The 13302-nt window shown below is 51.6% G+C and overlaps 1 protein-coding gene across 4 annotated transcripts in view; it reads right to left on the minus strand.

Moving 5' to 3' along the window:
• The window catches only part of ABR (ABR activator of RhoGEF and GTPase), a 175248-nt gene that overhangs the window by 86631 nt on the left and 75315 nt on the right, over positions 1 to 13302 (minus strand). For all 4 annotated transcript variants that reach the window (XM_027625396.2, XM_027625397.2, XM_035724557.1 and 1 more), the window contains exon 2: positions 6318 to 6502. In XM_027625396.2, the coding sequence (XP_027481197.2) occupies positions 6318 to 6502 (185 nt within the window). The remainder of the gene's footprint in view (positions 1 to 6317; positions 6503 to 13302) is intronic.

A 13302-nucleotide genomic window follows, 5' to 3' on the forward strand; every position in this document is an offset into this window, starting at 1 on the left:
TGTGGGGAGCACAGAAGTGGGGGGCCCTAGCTCACTCCCTGCTTCACCTCCCACCTCTTCTATTGAACCCAATGCCCAGGAGATCATTATCCTTTTCTCTAGCTTCCAGAGGTTTCCCCACATTCCAGAACTTACACAGCCCTCTTTATCTAGAATGTTCTTTCTGACCAGTCCCCAGGCAGAACACTACCCACTATTTGAGGCTGCCTCCCATGGACTCCCCTCCCTGGTTCCCCTACCTGAGGTCACAATGACTCCTCCCTTGGGATGCTGGGCATCTCTGAAGGCTGTTGCACAGATGGCCTCGAAATAGAGTGTGTGTGTATGTGTTGGGGGGTTGGGGACAACCCCTGTGCATGCTAATTCCCTATAGCAGTTGGAACAATATCTTGTAAAAAGTGGGTACTCCGAAAATACTTAGTGAGTAGACATGGAAGCTTACAGGGCAAGGCAAAGCGTCTCCCAAGAAGATAAATCAAGGGGTTCAGATTGGATGGATGGTTCCTATGGAAAGTGGTCGTATGATGTGAGCTCCTAGGGCTGAAGGAAGCACAGTCCCACCAAAGGCAACCAGGCTGAGGAGGGAGGAAGGGTGAGTACCCACTAATGCCAAACGCAGTGGGACAAGTGTGGCTTTATCTCGATTTCCCAGCACTTCCCTCCTGCCTTAGCTCCCAAACTCCTGGCAGTGGCTTGGTGTCCAGCAAGGTGGGCTTACGGGGAACACCCTCCCAGTGGGGTTCGGGGAGAAGGCAAGGCAGATTGTGGCCAAGTGAGAAATAGCCCAAGGCCAGTGTCACCTCCTTCCCAGCAGCTGGGCTCTCCTCTTTGTGCCTCTCTTCCCCCTAAATCCACCACAGTGGTGCCCCCCCACCACCAGGGGCCTTCACCAGGCAAGAATGCCACTGGGAGCTGAGCCACCGCTGCCAGGACCAGAGCTGGGGCCTTCCGGAGAATGGGGTTCACATCCCAGGAGAGATTCAAATTTCACTGCCACCTCGGGAGTGGGTCCTCTGTGTGGCCGGCATGAGGCGTTTTCAAGGGACTATGTCACTTGGTTCTCGCAGCAGTCCTTCCAGATAGGAGGCATTTATCCTCATTTGCAGCTGAGGGTACCAAGACCCTGCAAGTTGCCCAAAGCCACACAGCCAGAAAGAGGCAAAACAGAGGCATGAAGGCTCCTCTGCTCGGGAGAGGTAACAGATAACGGCCGCGATGCGGACCCTACCACCTACCAGCTGTGGGACCCTGGGTAGGTGGTATAACCTCTCCGCGCCTGAGTTTCCATAGCTGTAACACAGGGCAATCGTGGCGGCTTCCTCACAGGGTCATGGTGAGGGAAGTGAGCGAGTGTTTATAAAGTTCTGTAACAGCGCCCACATTTAGTAAGTGCTATGAAAGTGTTTCTACGCGTTCTCTTCAGTTCTCTTTGTTCCTGCCACAGGGGCAGGGCGGGATGGTGAGGCATCTGGCGGCCCTCGAGACAGAAGCAACCAGTCCACAGCCCTGAGGGCGGACGGCTGGCCAGCACATCATCCATGCAAAGGAAAGCGCTAGGAGATGCACTAGTGGAGAAACTAGGCTCAGCGCAGGGATAAGCAGCTGCGGGGGGCGGGGGGGGGAGAGAGTGGGAGGGGGAGGAGGGCGAGGAGGGGGTGGGGGAGACGAGAAAGACAAAGGTGGACAAAGGGGATCCTTTCAACACTCCACCACCCTTACTTTGGATTCTCCTGCTAGCTCAAGTCTGAACCCCTCAATTCAGCCTTTTATTCGAAACCTCTGGACTGCCTCTGGGTGCCCCAGGAACTACAGAATGAGTTTGACACTGAGCAGTCCCACCCACACGTGTACAAACTTTAGGCAAAATGCTCTGCCTAAACACTGTCTTATGGAAACCTCACGCCGACTGTGTGAGGTCGGGAAGGAGGAAATTCTCAGTATCTTCCCTTTACAGACTAGTAAACTGGAGCCCAGGCAGGATGAGGGACATCCCTCAGGCCATACAGCTAGAAAGTGCTAGCAGTGAGAGGACACCCAGATCTTTGCCTTGTTTCCACTTTTTAAGGCGTCTCCCAAGAGGGGAGACAGAGGAGTCTGAAGCTTTTCTGTAAGACCATGGTCCTGGCAGAGGAAAGTGTGCCCCTACTTCTTAGCTGAGATCAAGAGTCCCTGCCCTTCCTTCCCAAGGTGAAAGCAGGCACTCTCAGCTGAATGGAGCCAGCAGTGGTATGGGGCCCTGGCCCTATGAAGGAGCTCTGCTCAGCTTGGGCTTGAGGAGCGTGAGGGGTCTGCAGGGCAGAGCCTCAGCTTTCACCCCGATGCCTGGTGGGCTGCACAGCTGGGGCATATCTACGACAAGCGCAGCAGAGCAAGGCCTTAGGGGTGTGTTGGGAAGTGAGGAGTATGTGTCTATCCTGCCAACACGATAGGGACCTGGCTTCATCTGGGCTACCATACCTGGCAGGACTGATCCAACCCCAGAAAGGAGGTTGCAAAAAGCAGATTCAGTTGTTGTCTAGCAAATATCATCAGCCTAGGTCCTTGCAATGGTCTTGGCTTCAAAAGCTGTCAAGAAAAGTCTTGTGGGTCCCAGTCACCAAGGACTGAGCATCAGGATGAGCCAGACCCAGTGCTGTGGGCTTTACCCTGAGCTATCTCAGTCCCTCCTCTCAACAATCCTTCGGGTAGTTGGTCCTATTTAAAGATGAGCAAGGGGCACCTGGGTGGCTCAGTCGGTTAAGCGTCCGACTCTTGATTTTGGCTCAGGTTATGATCTCAGGGTCGTGAGATCGAGTCCCACATTGGGCTCCATGCTCAGCATGGAATCTGCATGAGATTCTCTCTCTCCATCTCCCTCTGCCCCAACCTTCACACTCTCTCAAATAAATAAAATCTTAAAATAAAAAAATAAAGATGAGGAAAGTGAGGCTCAGAGGGGTTATGACAGTTGTCCAGTGTCTCACAGCTAGAGAGTAGCAGGTGTTCATCTAGTCAAAGCTCATGTTCCTTCCATTCTCTGGGCGCTGATTAAGACTGTTACGATGGTTATACTTATGTGTCAACCTGACTGGGCCATGGGTACCCGGATATTTGGTCAAAATTATTCTGGGTGTGTCAGTGAGCGCATTTCTGAGTGAAATTAACATTTGCATCAGGTGACTGGGTAAAGCCCCTTGCTCTCCCTAATGTGGGTGGTGGGCCTCATCTAATCCACTGGAGACCCAAATAGAACAAAAAGGCTGAACAAGAGGGAACCCGTCCTGCCAGTTGAGCTAAGACATGAGTCTCTTCCAGGCTTTAGATGCAGCCTGAAACACTGACTCTTCTTGGGTTTTGAGCCTGCTGGCTTCGGCTGCAACTTACACCATCAGGCTCTGCTGTTCTCAGGCCTTTAGGCTCAACATAGAACTAACTATACATCATTCCTGCATGTCTAGCTTGCTGACTGCAGGTCTTGGGACTTCCTGGCCTCCATAATGAAGTGCGCCAATTCCTTTTTTTTTTTTTAAAGATTTTATTTATTTGACAGAGAGACAAAACGAGAGAGGGAACACAAGCAGAGGGAGTGGGAGAGGGAGAAGCAGGCCTCCTGCCGAGCAGGGAGCCCGATGTGGGGCTCGGTCCCAGCACCCCGGGATCATGATCCAAGCTGAAAGCAGACGCTTAATGACTGAGCCACCCAGGCGCCCCAAAGTGTGCCAATTCCTTATAAATCTCTCTATAGATCTAAATCTAGATGCAGCTGCAGATGCAGATAGGCATCCTATTGGTTCTGTTTCTCTGGAGAACCCTGACCAAATACAAAGACCAAACCTTAGACTTCCCGGAACAAGTTGGCTGCATATTTGGGTATGAAATGCCCAGCTGCCAGAGGACTGACATCTGAATATCTAGAACAATTGTCTGATTTAGTCCAAAAGTCCCCTTGGTTCCCAAGGCCCCAACAGGAAGCCTGGCAGGGAGGGGCCCTGCCTAGCCAAATGAACAGAGCCAAGTAGCAGAAACCTTGGTTTTCTTTTTTTTTTTTAACCAAAACAACCCCCAAGTACTCAGGAAGGGGTGTGTCAACTCTCTCCAGCACCCCAATGTAAACAGCAATAGTTGCAGAGTCCACTAGATGGGGCCAGTGACCCAGCGGAAAGCGGGGGAAATGCAACTGACTCTAGGAGGGGAGGCCCGCGGGGAGGGGAGAGGAAGGGAGGCCTGCAGATCGGGAGGGGGTGCACGGGGGCGGTGAGGCCCGCAGGCAGGGGGGTGCACGGGGCTGGAATCTTCACCAGGATCCCCAAGTTGGGTAAATGCTCCCCACCCCTAGCATGTCTTGTAGCCAATGGTGTAAAAAAATCGATTCTGGGGTTCCCAAGCCCCAAGTCCTTTAGTCAGTTGTCACTGTAGCATCTGTGGATTTCAAAGTCCTCAAACCAAGTGATTCCCTCGTGAGCCACCGAGCAAAACGAGCAGCCACAAAGAGAAAAAAGTCACTGCGCCAAAGCCTCTGCGCTCCAGGCAAGGGGTGGGGTGGGTCTCCCGTTGTGCCTGTTTCACTGGAGAAAGCATCCAACAGGACCTTTCACCAAGGAATCTAAAAACCGATGGACAAGCACTCCAGCAAGGGGGGTCATGTGATGAGGGAAGGAACCGGGACAGGGAGAAAGGAGGAAGGCAGAGAGGGAGGAAGAAAAGGGCAAAGGTGCTTTTCTTTCCACCTGCAGCTCTATTCGGCCGCACGTTCTCAACTCTTGGCCCACATTCCTGGTCCTGGGTTGGGTCCTACAGTGAATCTTCCTGCACCTGCTCCTAGTGGGTAACAGCTAAGTCCTGCAGGGGTCCTCTGAGCTCTGTTTGGTCAGAGACCCAAAGGCAGAGATGAGAAGCAAGAGTTTTCTCGTTTCCCTGGTTGGCCTCAGTTCAGGTCCCAGAATACTCCCTCCTTCATCAGTAGAAAAACCCCTACCCTGTCTGTCCAAGACGGTGGTCTCTCACCTTCCTTAGGGAGGACAGGACAACATCCCAGAATGCCAGCTGGGGGGGAGGTCCTGAACCTCAGCCGCCCCCTCCACCTCCCACCTGCCCCCACCATCCGTTTCCAAACTCGAAATGCCTGGCAGCCGCTAAGCTCTGCCTCGGCCTCTGTTGCCATGGCAACAATGTGGCTTTCCCCAAGTGGGAAGCTGGTTGCCAAGGCCCTTGTTGCCAAAGGCTATAACAACCACCCCATGTGCGAAGAGGGGGTGAGAGCTCTGTAGAGGGGCGGAGGGTGGCCAAGGAGGCTGCGAGGGAAAGAAGCAGGGGGTTCTCCAGAAATGCTAGAGTCCAGGCAGCCCTCCTGCTGGAGTGGGGATTGCCGGGCCCTTCAGGAGGGTAACAAGTATCCCAAGGCACCTCAGTGACTGCTCCTCGGGGGTATGAGAGGGAAAAAAGGAGACCCCCAAAACACACCTGGACAAGCCCTCTATTGAGCAGAGCAGGACCAGGCCCTCCAAGCCCCACCCCCACCCCCACACGGAGGAACGGCTTTGATTCTCTCCAACTCCAGAAAAACAGCCCCCAGGAACTCCTCTGTCTCACTTGCTCCTCTGTCTCAGGTGCTCACGTACAAGCTGGGCGCAGAGGGAGCCCGGCCCTCCGGCCAGAAACAGCATTCATTACAAGGCTTGCAAACCTCCCAGCCTGTCTCAAAGCACATACTTAATATTCCTTATAAAATGCTTCTCTTTGGAGCAGAGCTCCCATCAGTCAACAAGAGGAGAGGGGGACACCATTAGGGCTCATTCCCTTCCAGAGTCACCAGAGGAGGGCAGAATGGGGCCCTTGATCTTCGGGGAATGCTGCCGGAGCAGCTCACTCCACCCCGCAGAGAGCACGGAGACCAGCCTTGCTTTGCTGAGCCGGCATCTGGACATCTACAGCCCACGGGTCACGTGTGCAGCCCCTGCCCAGCTCCGGCCCACAGAGAAAAGCCGGTTCCCTCCCCCCCACACCAGGCCCCATCCTGCTCGAGAGGGGCTGGAAGAGAAAGCTGAGAGAGGAAGTGAGGGTGTCCAGGGAAGCAGATGACTGGTAGAGGAGGCAGAGACAGGTGCAGGGGTGGCAGAGAGAGCAGCAGGTAGGGAGGGGGTGGAGAGCCTAGTCTGCGAGGGGCCCAGGACCGGAATGAGATGACGAGGCCGCCAAGAACATCCAGGTCCACGTTTCCCCAGCGCTGCTCCCCCAGGAGCATCCTAAGCAGAGCCTGGCCCATGACCCTCATGCTTGCCTGCCCCCTTCTCCGAGAACCCCCACTTCTCCAGCCCAGAAGGAAAAGCAGGTGTACCTACCCCAGGTGCCAGCCCCTCGGGTGGGGTGGGGGAGATGCTGTCCCCGCCGCCCTGGCCACGGGCACTGAGCTGGGGTGACATGGTGGGCGACTCGTCGATGTACGGCATGGTCTCTGAGCCCTCCGGGGGCCCCTTCTGCTCCTCATTCCCCTCTCCGTCGTAGTCGTCTGTCCCGTAGCTGAAGTCTGAGACAAGGAACAAGAAAGGCCACTGAGAGTCCTCCACAAGGGCTGCCAGGGACTGGTAGCGCAGTGGGCGCCGGCGGCGACCCCCGGCGGCCATGCCCCCCGCCGCCGCATGCGCGGCCTGGCCCGGGTGGGGGCTGCGCGGGGGGCCCGGGCCTCGTGAGGGGCTGGGGAGCGCCAGCAGAAACCGCGGCTGCAGCTCAGGGGCTGCTGGGAGTCAGGGGGGAGCGGCTCCACTGTTGTCACCCGCTTAATAGCATGTCAGTCGCGGATTTCGAGCCGCTGTTTCCTTTGCCTCCTGCCTAATTCCAAGTCTAAAAATTCACAGAGAGAGCGGGAGGCAGGACGCTTCCAACTCTCCTCTCTGAGTCACCATTTTGCTTTTTATAGGGAATAAGGAGGTGGGGCGGGCCAAGCGATGTCACTTCCTGAGCCCCTCCTCCTTGGGTACCATTTGTACACTGAGCTGATCCCGGGTGTGGGGGGCCGAGCGGGCTTCAGGGTGCAGGGCTGAGGCCCTGCACCCAGGGAGCCCTCACTCCTCTGAACAAGGCCCCTGCGCACGATGGAGCCCAGGGCTGGCCGAGTGTGGGCGAGAAGGTGGCCCCGAGGCCTGGCAGGGACATGGTTTAATAGCAGACTCAAAAGCTGGTGCTTACTTCTGTAATTTCAGTGGAGGCCCCCTTCAGAGGTGAGGGAAGAAAAGGCTGCAGGGAAGTCGAGCTGCCATGAACCCGACCAGGCTGCAGAGCCCACGCACAGATGTCCCTCCCGGGCACGGGGGGCCGGGCCCATGGGGGCACAGCCCCTCAGAAAGGCCCCCTAGCTCCACCAATGGGGGGGGTCTCTCCTGCAGCGGCACGAGCGACCCTCTCACGGCCCCTCACCCGCCGTCTGGGCCTCGTCCCATCATCTGCTCAGATGACATTACTTCCAGGCTGTCCTCCCTGGCGTCTTATCTCAGAACGACAGCAATGTGGCCTTCTAGTGCCCCTGTTGAACTTGCCCAGTCGTCCTTGTGGCCCTGGGGCGGGAAGTGGGTGTCTCGGTCATCGCTGTGTGCCCAGAACCCACGTGCAGCAGGATCTCAGGAAACGTGTGTGGAGGGAATGAATGAGCAGAGGAATGCACTGTCCCTCTCAGGTCTCAGGCTTGAGCCAAATTCTCCACGGGGCCCTGGCTCCTCCTGTCACAACATACCAGACCCTGGGCAGCCAGCAGCCTGAGAACGGTGTCAACAGGTCACCAGGGCGCCTGGCCACAGCTATACTCAGTCCAATCTGGCCCTTTGGCAGCTGAGAGCTTCCCCCAGGCTCGCTGCACCTGCTCCCTCTGACTTTCTCTCCAGTCCCTGTGCTGACGGCCCATTAAGCTGTCACAGGATGTAAGCTATTATTCCCCCCCGCCCCAGAACAGGCATGAATGTAAAGAACCACAGGATCCAGCCACTGAAATGTGTGTATGCCATGCACACGGAGATAGGGCCCGCTGACGGGAGGACACAGGGCCTATGCATGAGGCTGGCAGGGGGTGAGCCGATTCTGCTATTTCCAGGGGGCAGAAGGAAGGAAGAGAAGCTGCAGCATCCAGTCGGCCCAAGTCTGGCACTGTAAGGGGGCCCGGCTGTCTGGTGAGAAACATAAGGAGGGAATGAAACATCACGTTAACCTGCCATCTCTCCTCCAGGAGGCTCCAGGCTGGCCTGTTAGGGCCTGGAGTCAAGGCCAGGGGTGTGAGCTATGGTGAACCCGGACCTCGCTGAAAGTTCAGATTCCAGCAGGCCATGCTGACTCTCCTGCACACTGACCTATATTCCCAGAGGTCACAGGACCAGATCTGCATGAGCTCCAATTCATCCTCATCAGAGGGGCAGCCATGGACCTGCATCTCCCACTTCTCTTAACCTAGCTACCCCTGTAAGGCTGTTGTTTCCATCCCCAATTTATGGACAAGGTCAGGGAGTCTCAGAAAGATTTGCCCAGAAAGGATCTGAACCCAGGTCTGTCTGTCTGTCTCCGAATGCCGTCCTTTCCCTTTGAGTTTCTAACTTCCAGAGAAGTCTACTTCCACAGCTCTCCTGGTCAGGGGAGGCTAACCAAAGACAGGAGGGAGGGGTGCCAGCCCAGGAGTGGAGGAAAGTGCACACAGAGCTCTCTGCAAATGTTCTTACATACTTTCTCTTTCATTCCACCCTCTGTAAAACTAACAGCCCAGGAAGTCAGTCAGAGACCCAGGAGAGCCCCTACCAGGAGAAGGGATACAAAGGCTATAGAAAAGACAGAGAAACCAACCCTCAGAGAAGGAAGGAGCCCTGGGGACTCAGGAGGACGGAAATCTACCAAGTACAGGCTTCAGTTTATGAGAGGCCATGGATACAAAGGCTTGGCCTCCAGGTCTCAAAAGAGAGAAGGCAGAGGAGGCTGTTAACAGCCAATATCCGTTTCCCCTCCTAGTAACAGAAATATCATTGTATTTGGAGTGGCAGTGTGCCCAGTGGCTAACTAAAAGACTACTTTCCCTAGTGGTGGGGACCACGTGATTAAGTTCCAGCCAATGAGATGTTAAGTGGATATGTGTGAAACTTTGAGGAAGGCTGCTAAAAACAATTGGTTTAGTTGGAAGGTACGCCACTCCTCGCCCCGCTCCCATGTTTTCTCCTTCTATTGCCAATTTGGAAAGTAGATGGAATGGCCGGAGCTCCAGCAGCCATTTTAAGCCATGAGGTGACACTGAGGATTGAAGCCAGCGCTGAAGCTAGCTGAGCAGAAAGCTAGGAGCCTGGGCTGGTGATGGCATGATGAGCTGCCATACCACTCCAGGACTGTCTACCTCCAGACTTCTTCTTCTTTTTTTTTAAGATTGTATTTATTTCACAGATAGAGAGAGCATGAGTGGGGGAGGGGGGGGAGAAGCAGAGGGAGAAGGAGAAGCAGGCAGCCTGACACAGGCCTCGATCCCATGACCCCAGGATTGTGACCTGAGCCAAAGGTGTATGCTTAACAAACTGAGCCAGGTGCCCCCAGACTTCTTTTACATGAGAGAAAAAAAATGTTCGTGTGATTTAAGCCACTGTTATTTAGCTTTTATGTTACATGTACTCAAACTTAATTGTAACTGATCCAGATGATTTTCCTTGACATTCTGTCTAGGTGCTTTTCCTACCGCCTTCCCTGTTCCTTCTAAGTCTCCTTGGTCTCTAAGTCTCTGCCCACCCCTTGAAAATGGGTATTCTTTAAATATCCTTACAATGGAATATTGCTCACCAGTAAAAAGGGACAAACTACTGATTCATGCAATAACAGAAATAACTCTTACAGGCATTATGCCAAGTAAAAGAAGTCAGACACCAAGGAGCTTATCCTGTATGGTCCACATACACGACGTTCTAGAACAGACAAAACTACTCTATGGTTAAAAATAAAAAAGAAAACAGTGGTTACCTCTGGGGTTGGAATAGAGACAGTAGCTGATTGTAAGGGGCACAGGGAACTTTCAAGGTGATAGAAATGTTCTATATCTTGGGGGGCTCAGTCGGTTAAGCATCTGACTCTCGATTTCGGCTCAGGTCATGATCTCGGAGTCATGGGATCAAGCCCTGCGTCGGGCTGTGTGCTCATCGGGAAGTCTGCTTGAGAACTCTCTCCCACTGTCTCTCCCCCTCTTGTGTGTGAACTCTCTCTCTCTCTCTCTCTAAAATAAATAAATAAATCTTTAAAAAATGTTCTGTATCTTGAAAGGGATTTGGAGTACATAGGTGGATGCATTCATCACCTTCGTAAAATACGCTTAAGATTTGTGCATTTCGCTAAACACTGAACTCTATCTAGTTAATGACATTCATGCTTAAGTGTTGAAGTGAAGTGTACTGCTATCTGAAACACATAAAAAACAAGATGGATTGATGATGCTCAAAGGAATGGAGAGAGGTATGATAAAGCAAGTGTAGAAAACAGAAAACATCCAAAAAGTACAGATAATTATAGACTCTAGATGGTGGGTACATGGGTGTTCACTGAACAATTCTTTTTTTTTTTTTCAATTTTAAGTAGGTTCCACGCCCAACTCCATGTCATGAACTCATGAACTCATGATCCTGAGATTAAGAGTCAATTGCTCCACTGACTGAGCCAGCCAGGAGCCCCCCACCGTACAATTCTTTACACTTTTATGTATGTTTGAAAATTTTCATAATAAAATGATGGGGAAAAATTGGTGTTCTCCAAGCTTCTGTCATCCCTGCTTTGCTCCCTCTCCCAAATTTTATTTACACGCCAGGGAGAGGTCTGGGCTGTAGACCCATCTCTTTGATTGGTTTCTGGACATCTCCATTCTCAGGAGCCTCAAATCCACCCTTTTCCTGACGGTAATGTGCTAGATTGCTCAAGTTGGAAACCTAGGGATCATTCTAGATCCCCCCCTCTTCCTACTCCTCATCTTCTATATCTTGAACTATCTCCACTCCTCAACCACTTCCCCACCCTCACCAGCTCTTACAAAGACAATTCCAACACTACCGCCCCATGACCCAGACTGAAAATCTGATAGTGTTTCTTCCCTGTTCGAAATTCAACAGTTCTCCATTCACTTCAAGGGTCAATCTCTCAAATGCCCCAGCTCGAGGCCCTTTATGGCAAGCACCTGAATCTACCTTTACAGGCTCATACTCTGCTGCCGAGTAATATCAGACATCTTCCTGGTCCCTGCGGTGGGTTCTATAGTAGCCCTCAAATATATATAAATATTCAAATCTTAACCTCAGTCCCTGTGAATGTGACCTTATTTGGAAAGAGGGTATTTGCAGATGTCATTAAGTTGAAGATATCGAGATGAGATTTTCTTAGATTGACTGAGTGGGTCCTAAGTCTGATGATGTGTCCTTATGGGAGACAGAAGGAGAGAGGACGCAGATGCACAGAAGGCCACGTGAAGACGGAGACAGAGATTGGGAGTTAGGTTGCCAAAAGCCGAGGAATGCCTGGAGTCACCAGAGATGGGAAGAAGCAAGCAAGAATTCACCCCCTACAATCTCAGCAAGGGGCACTGCCCTGCCAACACCTTGATTTTGGATTCTGGTCTCTAGACTGCGAGAAAATACATTTCTGTTGTTTTAAGCCACCAAGTTTGTGGTAACTTTTTTATGGCACCCCTGTGAAATTAATATATTCCCCAGACACACGGCACTGTTTTCCCCTCTGGACCTTCACACATGCTGTTCCTAGACCTAGAACGCCTAGACCTCCTCACCCCTTGTCCACCCCATGAATCCGTCTCAGCTGCACCCTTCTCCCAGGAACTTCCTCATCTCCTGAATATGAAGCACTTTTGCAAACTTCTGCAAAATGAGAAAAAGGTGAATACTTCGACTTTCTAAATGTTAGAAAAATGAAGAGAAAATTAAGTGGGGAACTACACATTCTCAATGTATATATACATTTAAGATGTCATCAAAGACAATGCAAGCGCCCCCACACACATATATATGTATGTATATATATTTGGAATTTTTCTATCAAATCAGCAAGGTTAAAAAATACTCAAAGTTGTCAGGGAAGAGGCAGCCTCAGAAACTCCTGGAGGGTATGAGGACACCTGGCTGGCTCAGTCAGTAGACCATGCGACTCTTGATCTCAGGGTCGTGAGTTTGAGCCACACGTTGGGTATAGAGATTTCTTAAAGTAAAACCTTTAGGGGCGCCTGGGTGGCTCAGTTGTTAAGCATCTGCCTTCGGCTCAGGTCATGATCCCAGGGTCCTGGGATCGAGCCCGGCATCGGGCTCCCTGCTCAGAGAGAAGCCTGCTTCTCCCTCTCCCACTCCCCCGGCTTGTGTTCTCTCTCCCACTATGTCTCTCTCTGTCAAATAAATAAATAAAATCTTTAAAAAATAAAAAAAAATAAAACCTTTAAAAAAGAAAAAAAGAAACTCTTGGAGGGTATGGCACAACTTGTTTGAAGTCAGTTTGGTAACTTGTTTCAAAAGCTTTGATAGTTGGCACAGCTTTTAACCCAGCATAACCCAAGACTATGTCCTAAGAAATTAATTAGAAGTGTATCCAGAGGTGCCTGGGTGGCTCAGTTGGTTAAGCGTCTGCCTTTGGCTCAGGTCATGATCCCAGGGTCCTAGGATCCAGCCCTCTCAGCGGGAAGTCTGCTTCTCCCTCTCACTCTCCCTCTGTGCTCTCTCTCTCTCAAATAAATAAAATATTTAAAAAAAGAGAAGTGTATCTAAAAATAAGGTTGCAAGGTTATTAATCACGGGGCTGTCTATGATTGTGAAATATTAAAAACAAACTGAATGATTATAGGGAACTCGTTAGGTATAGTATTTCTCCAAGATGGACTACTATGTAGCCATTAAAATTATACGGATGGTGTAGATGATTTTATTAACTGAAAAGGGAAATAGTAGTGTGTACAGTATGATAGTATGTTTGAAAAAAATAAAAGTGTCTGTATGTGCATAGAATAAAATGCAAGGCAACAGCACAAAACAATCATAAAGCATTCGGGTTCTAAGAATTTGGGAGAAATTAATACATGATCTCTGCTCTCTAGGACACTGGCACATACTGCTGGTCTCCTACCCAATATCCATCTTCCCTTCATCCCTGCTTACCTTACCCTGGTTTTAAATGAGGTGGCAAAGGACCCAGTCCCAGGCAGGATGCTTGCTTTTTCTGACTCTCTCACAACTAGGAGTGGCCATTTGACATCGTTCTGGTCCATGAGACCCAAGTAAAGTATGATGGGGCCTCCGAGAAGGCCTTTGCTTTGGTGATTAAAAAGGGACTTCTTGCCTTGAA

The sequence above is a fragment of the Zalophus californianus genome, chromosome 16 (genome assembly GCF_009762305.2).
Source record: "Zalophus californianus isolate mZalCal1 chromosome 16, mZalCal1.pri.v2, whole genome shotgun sequence".
NCBI classification, from domain to species: Eukaryota; Metazoa; Chordata; class Mammalia; order Carnivora; family Otariidae; genus Zalophus; species Zalophus californianus.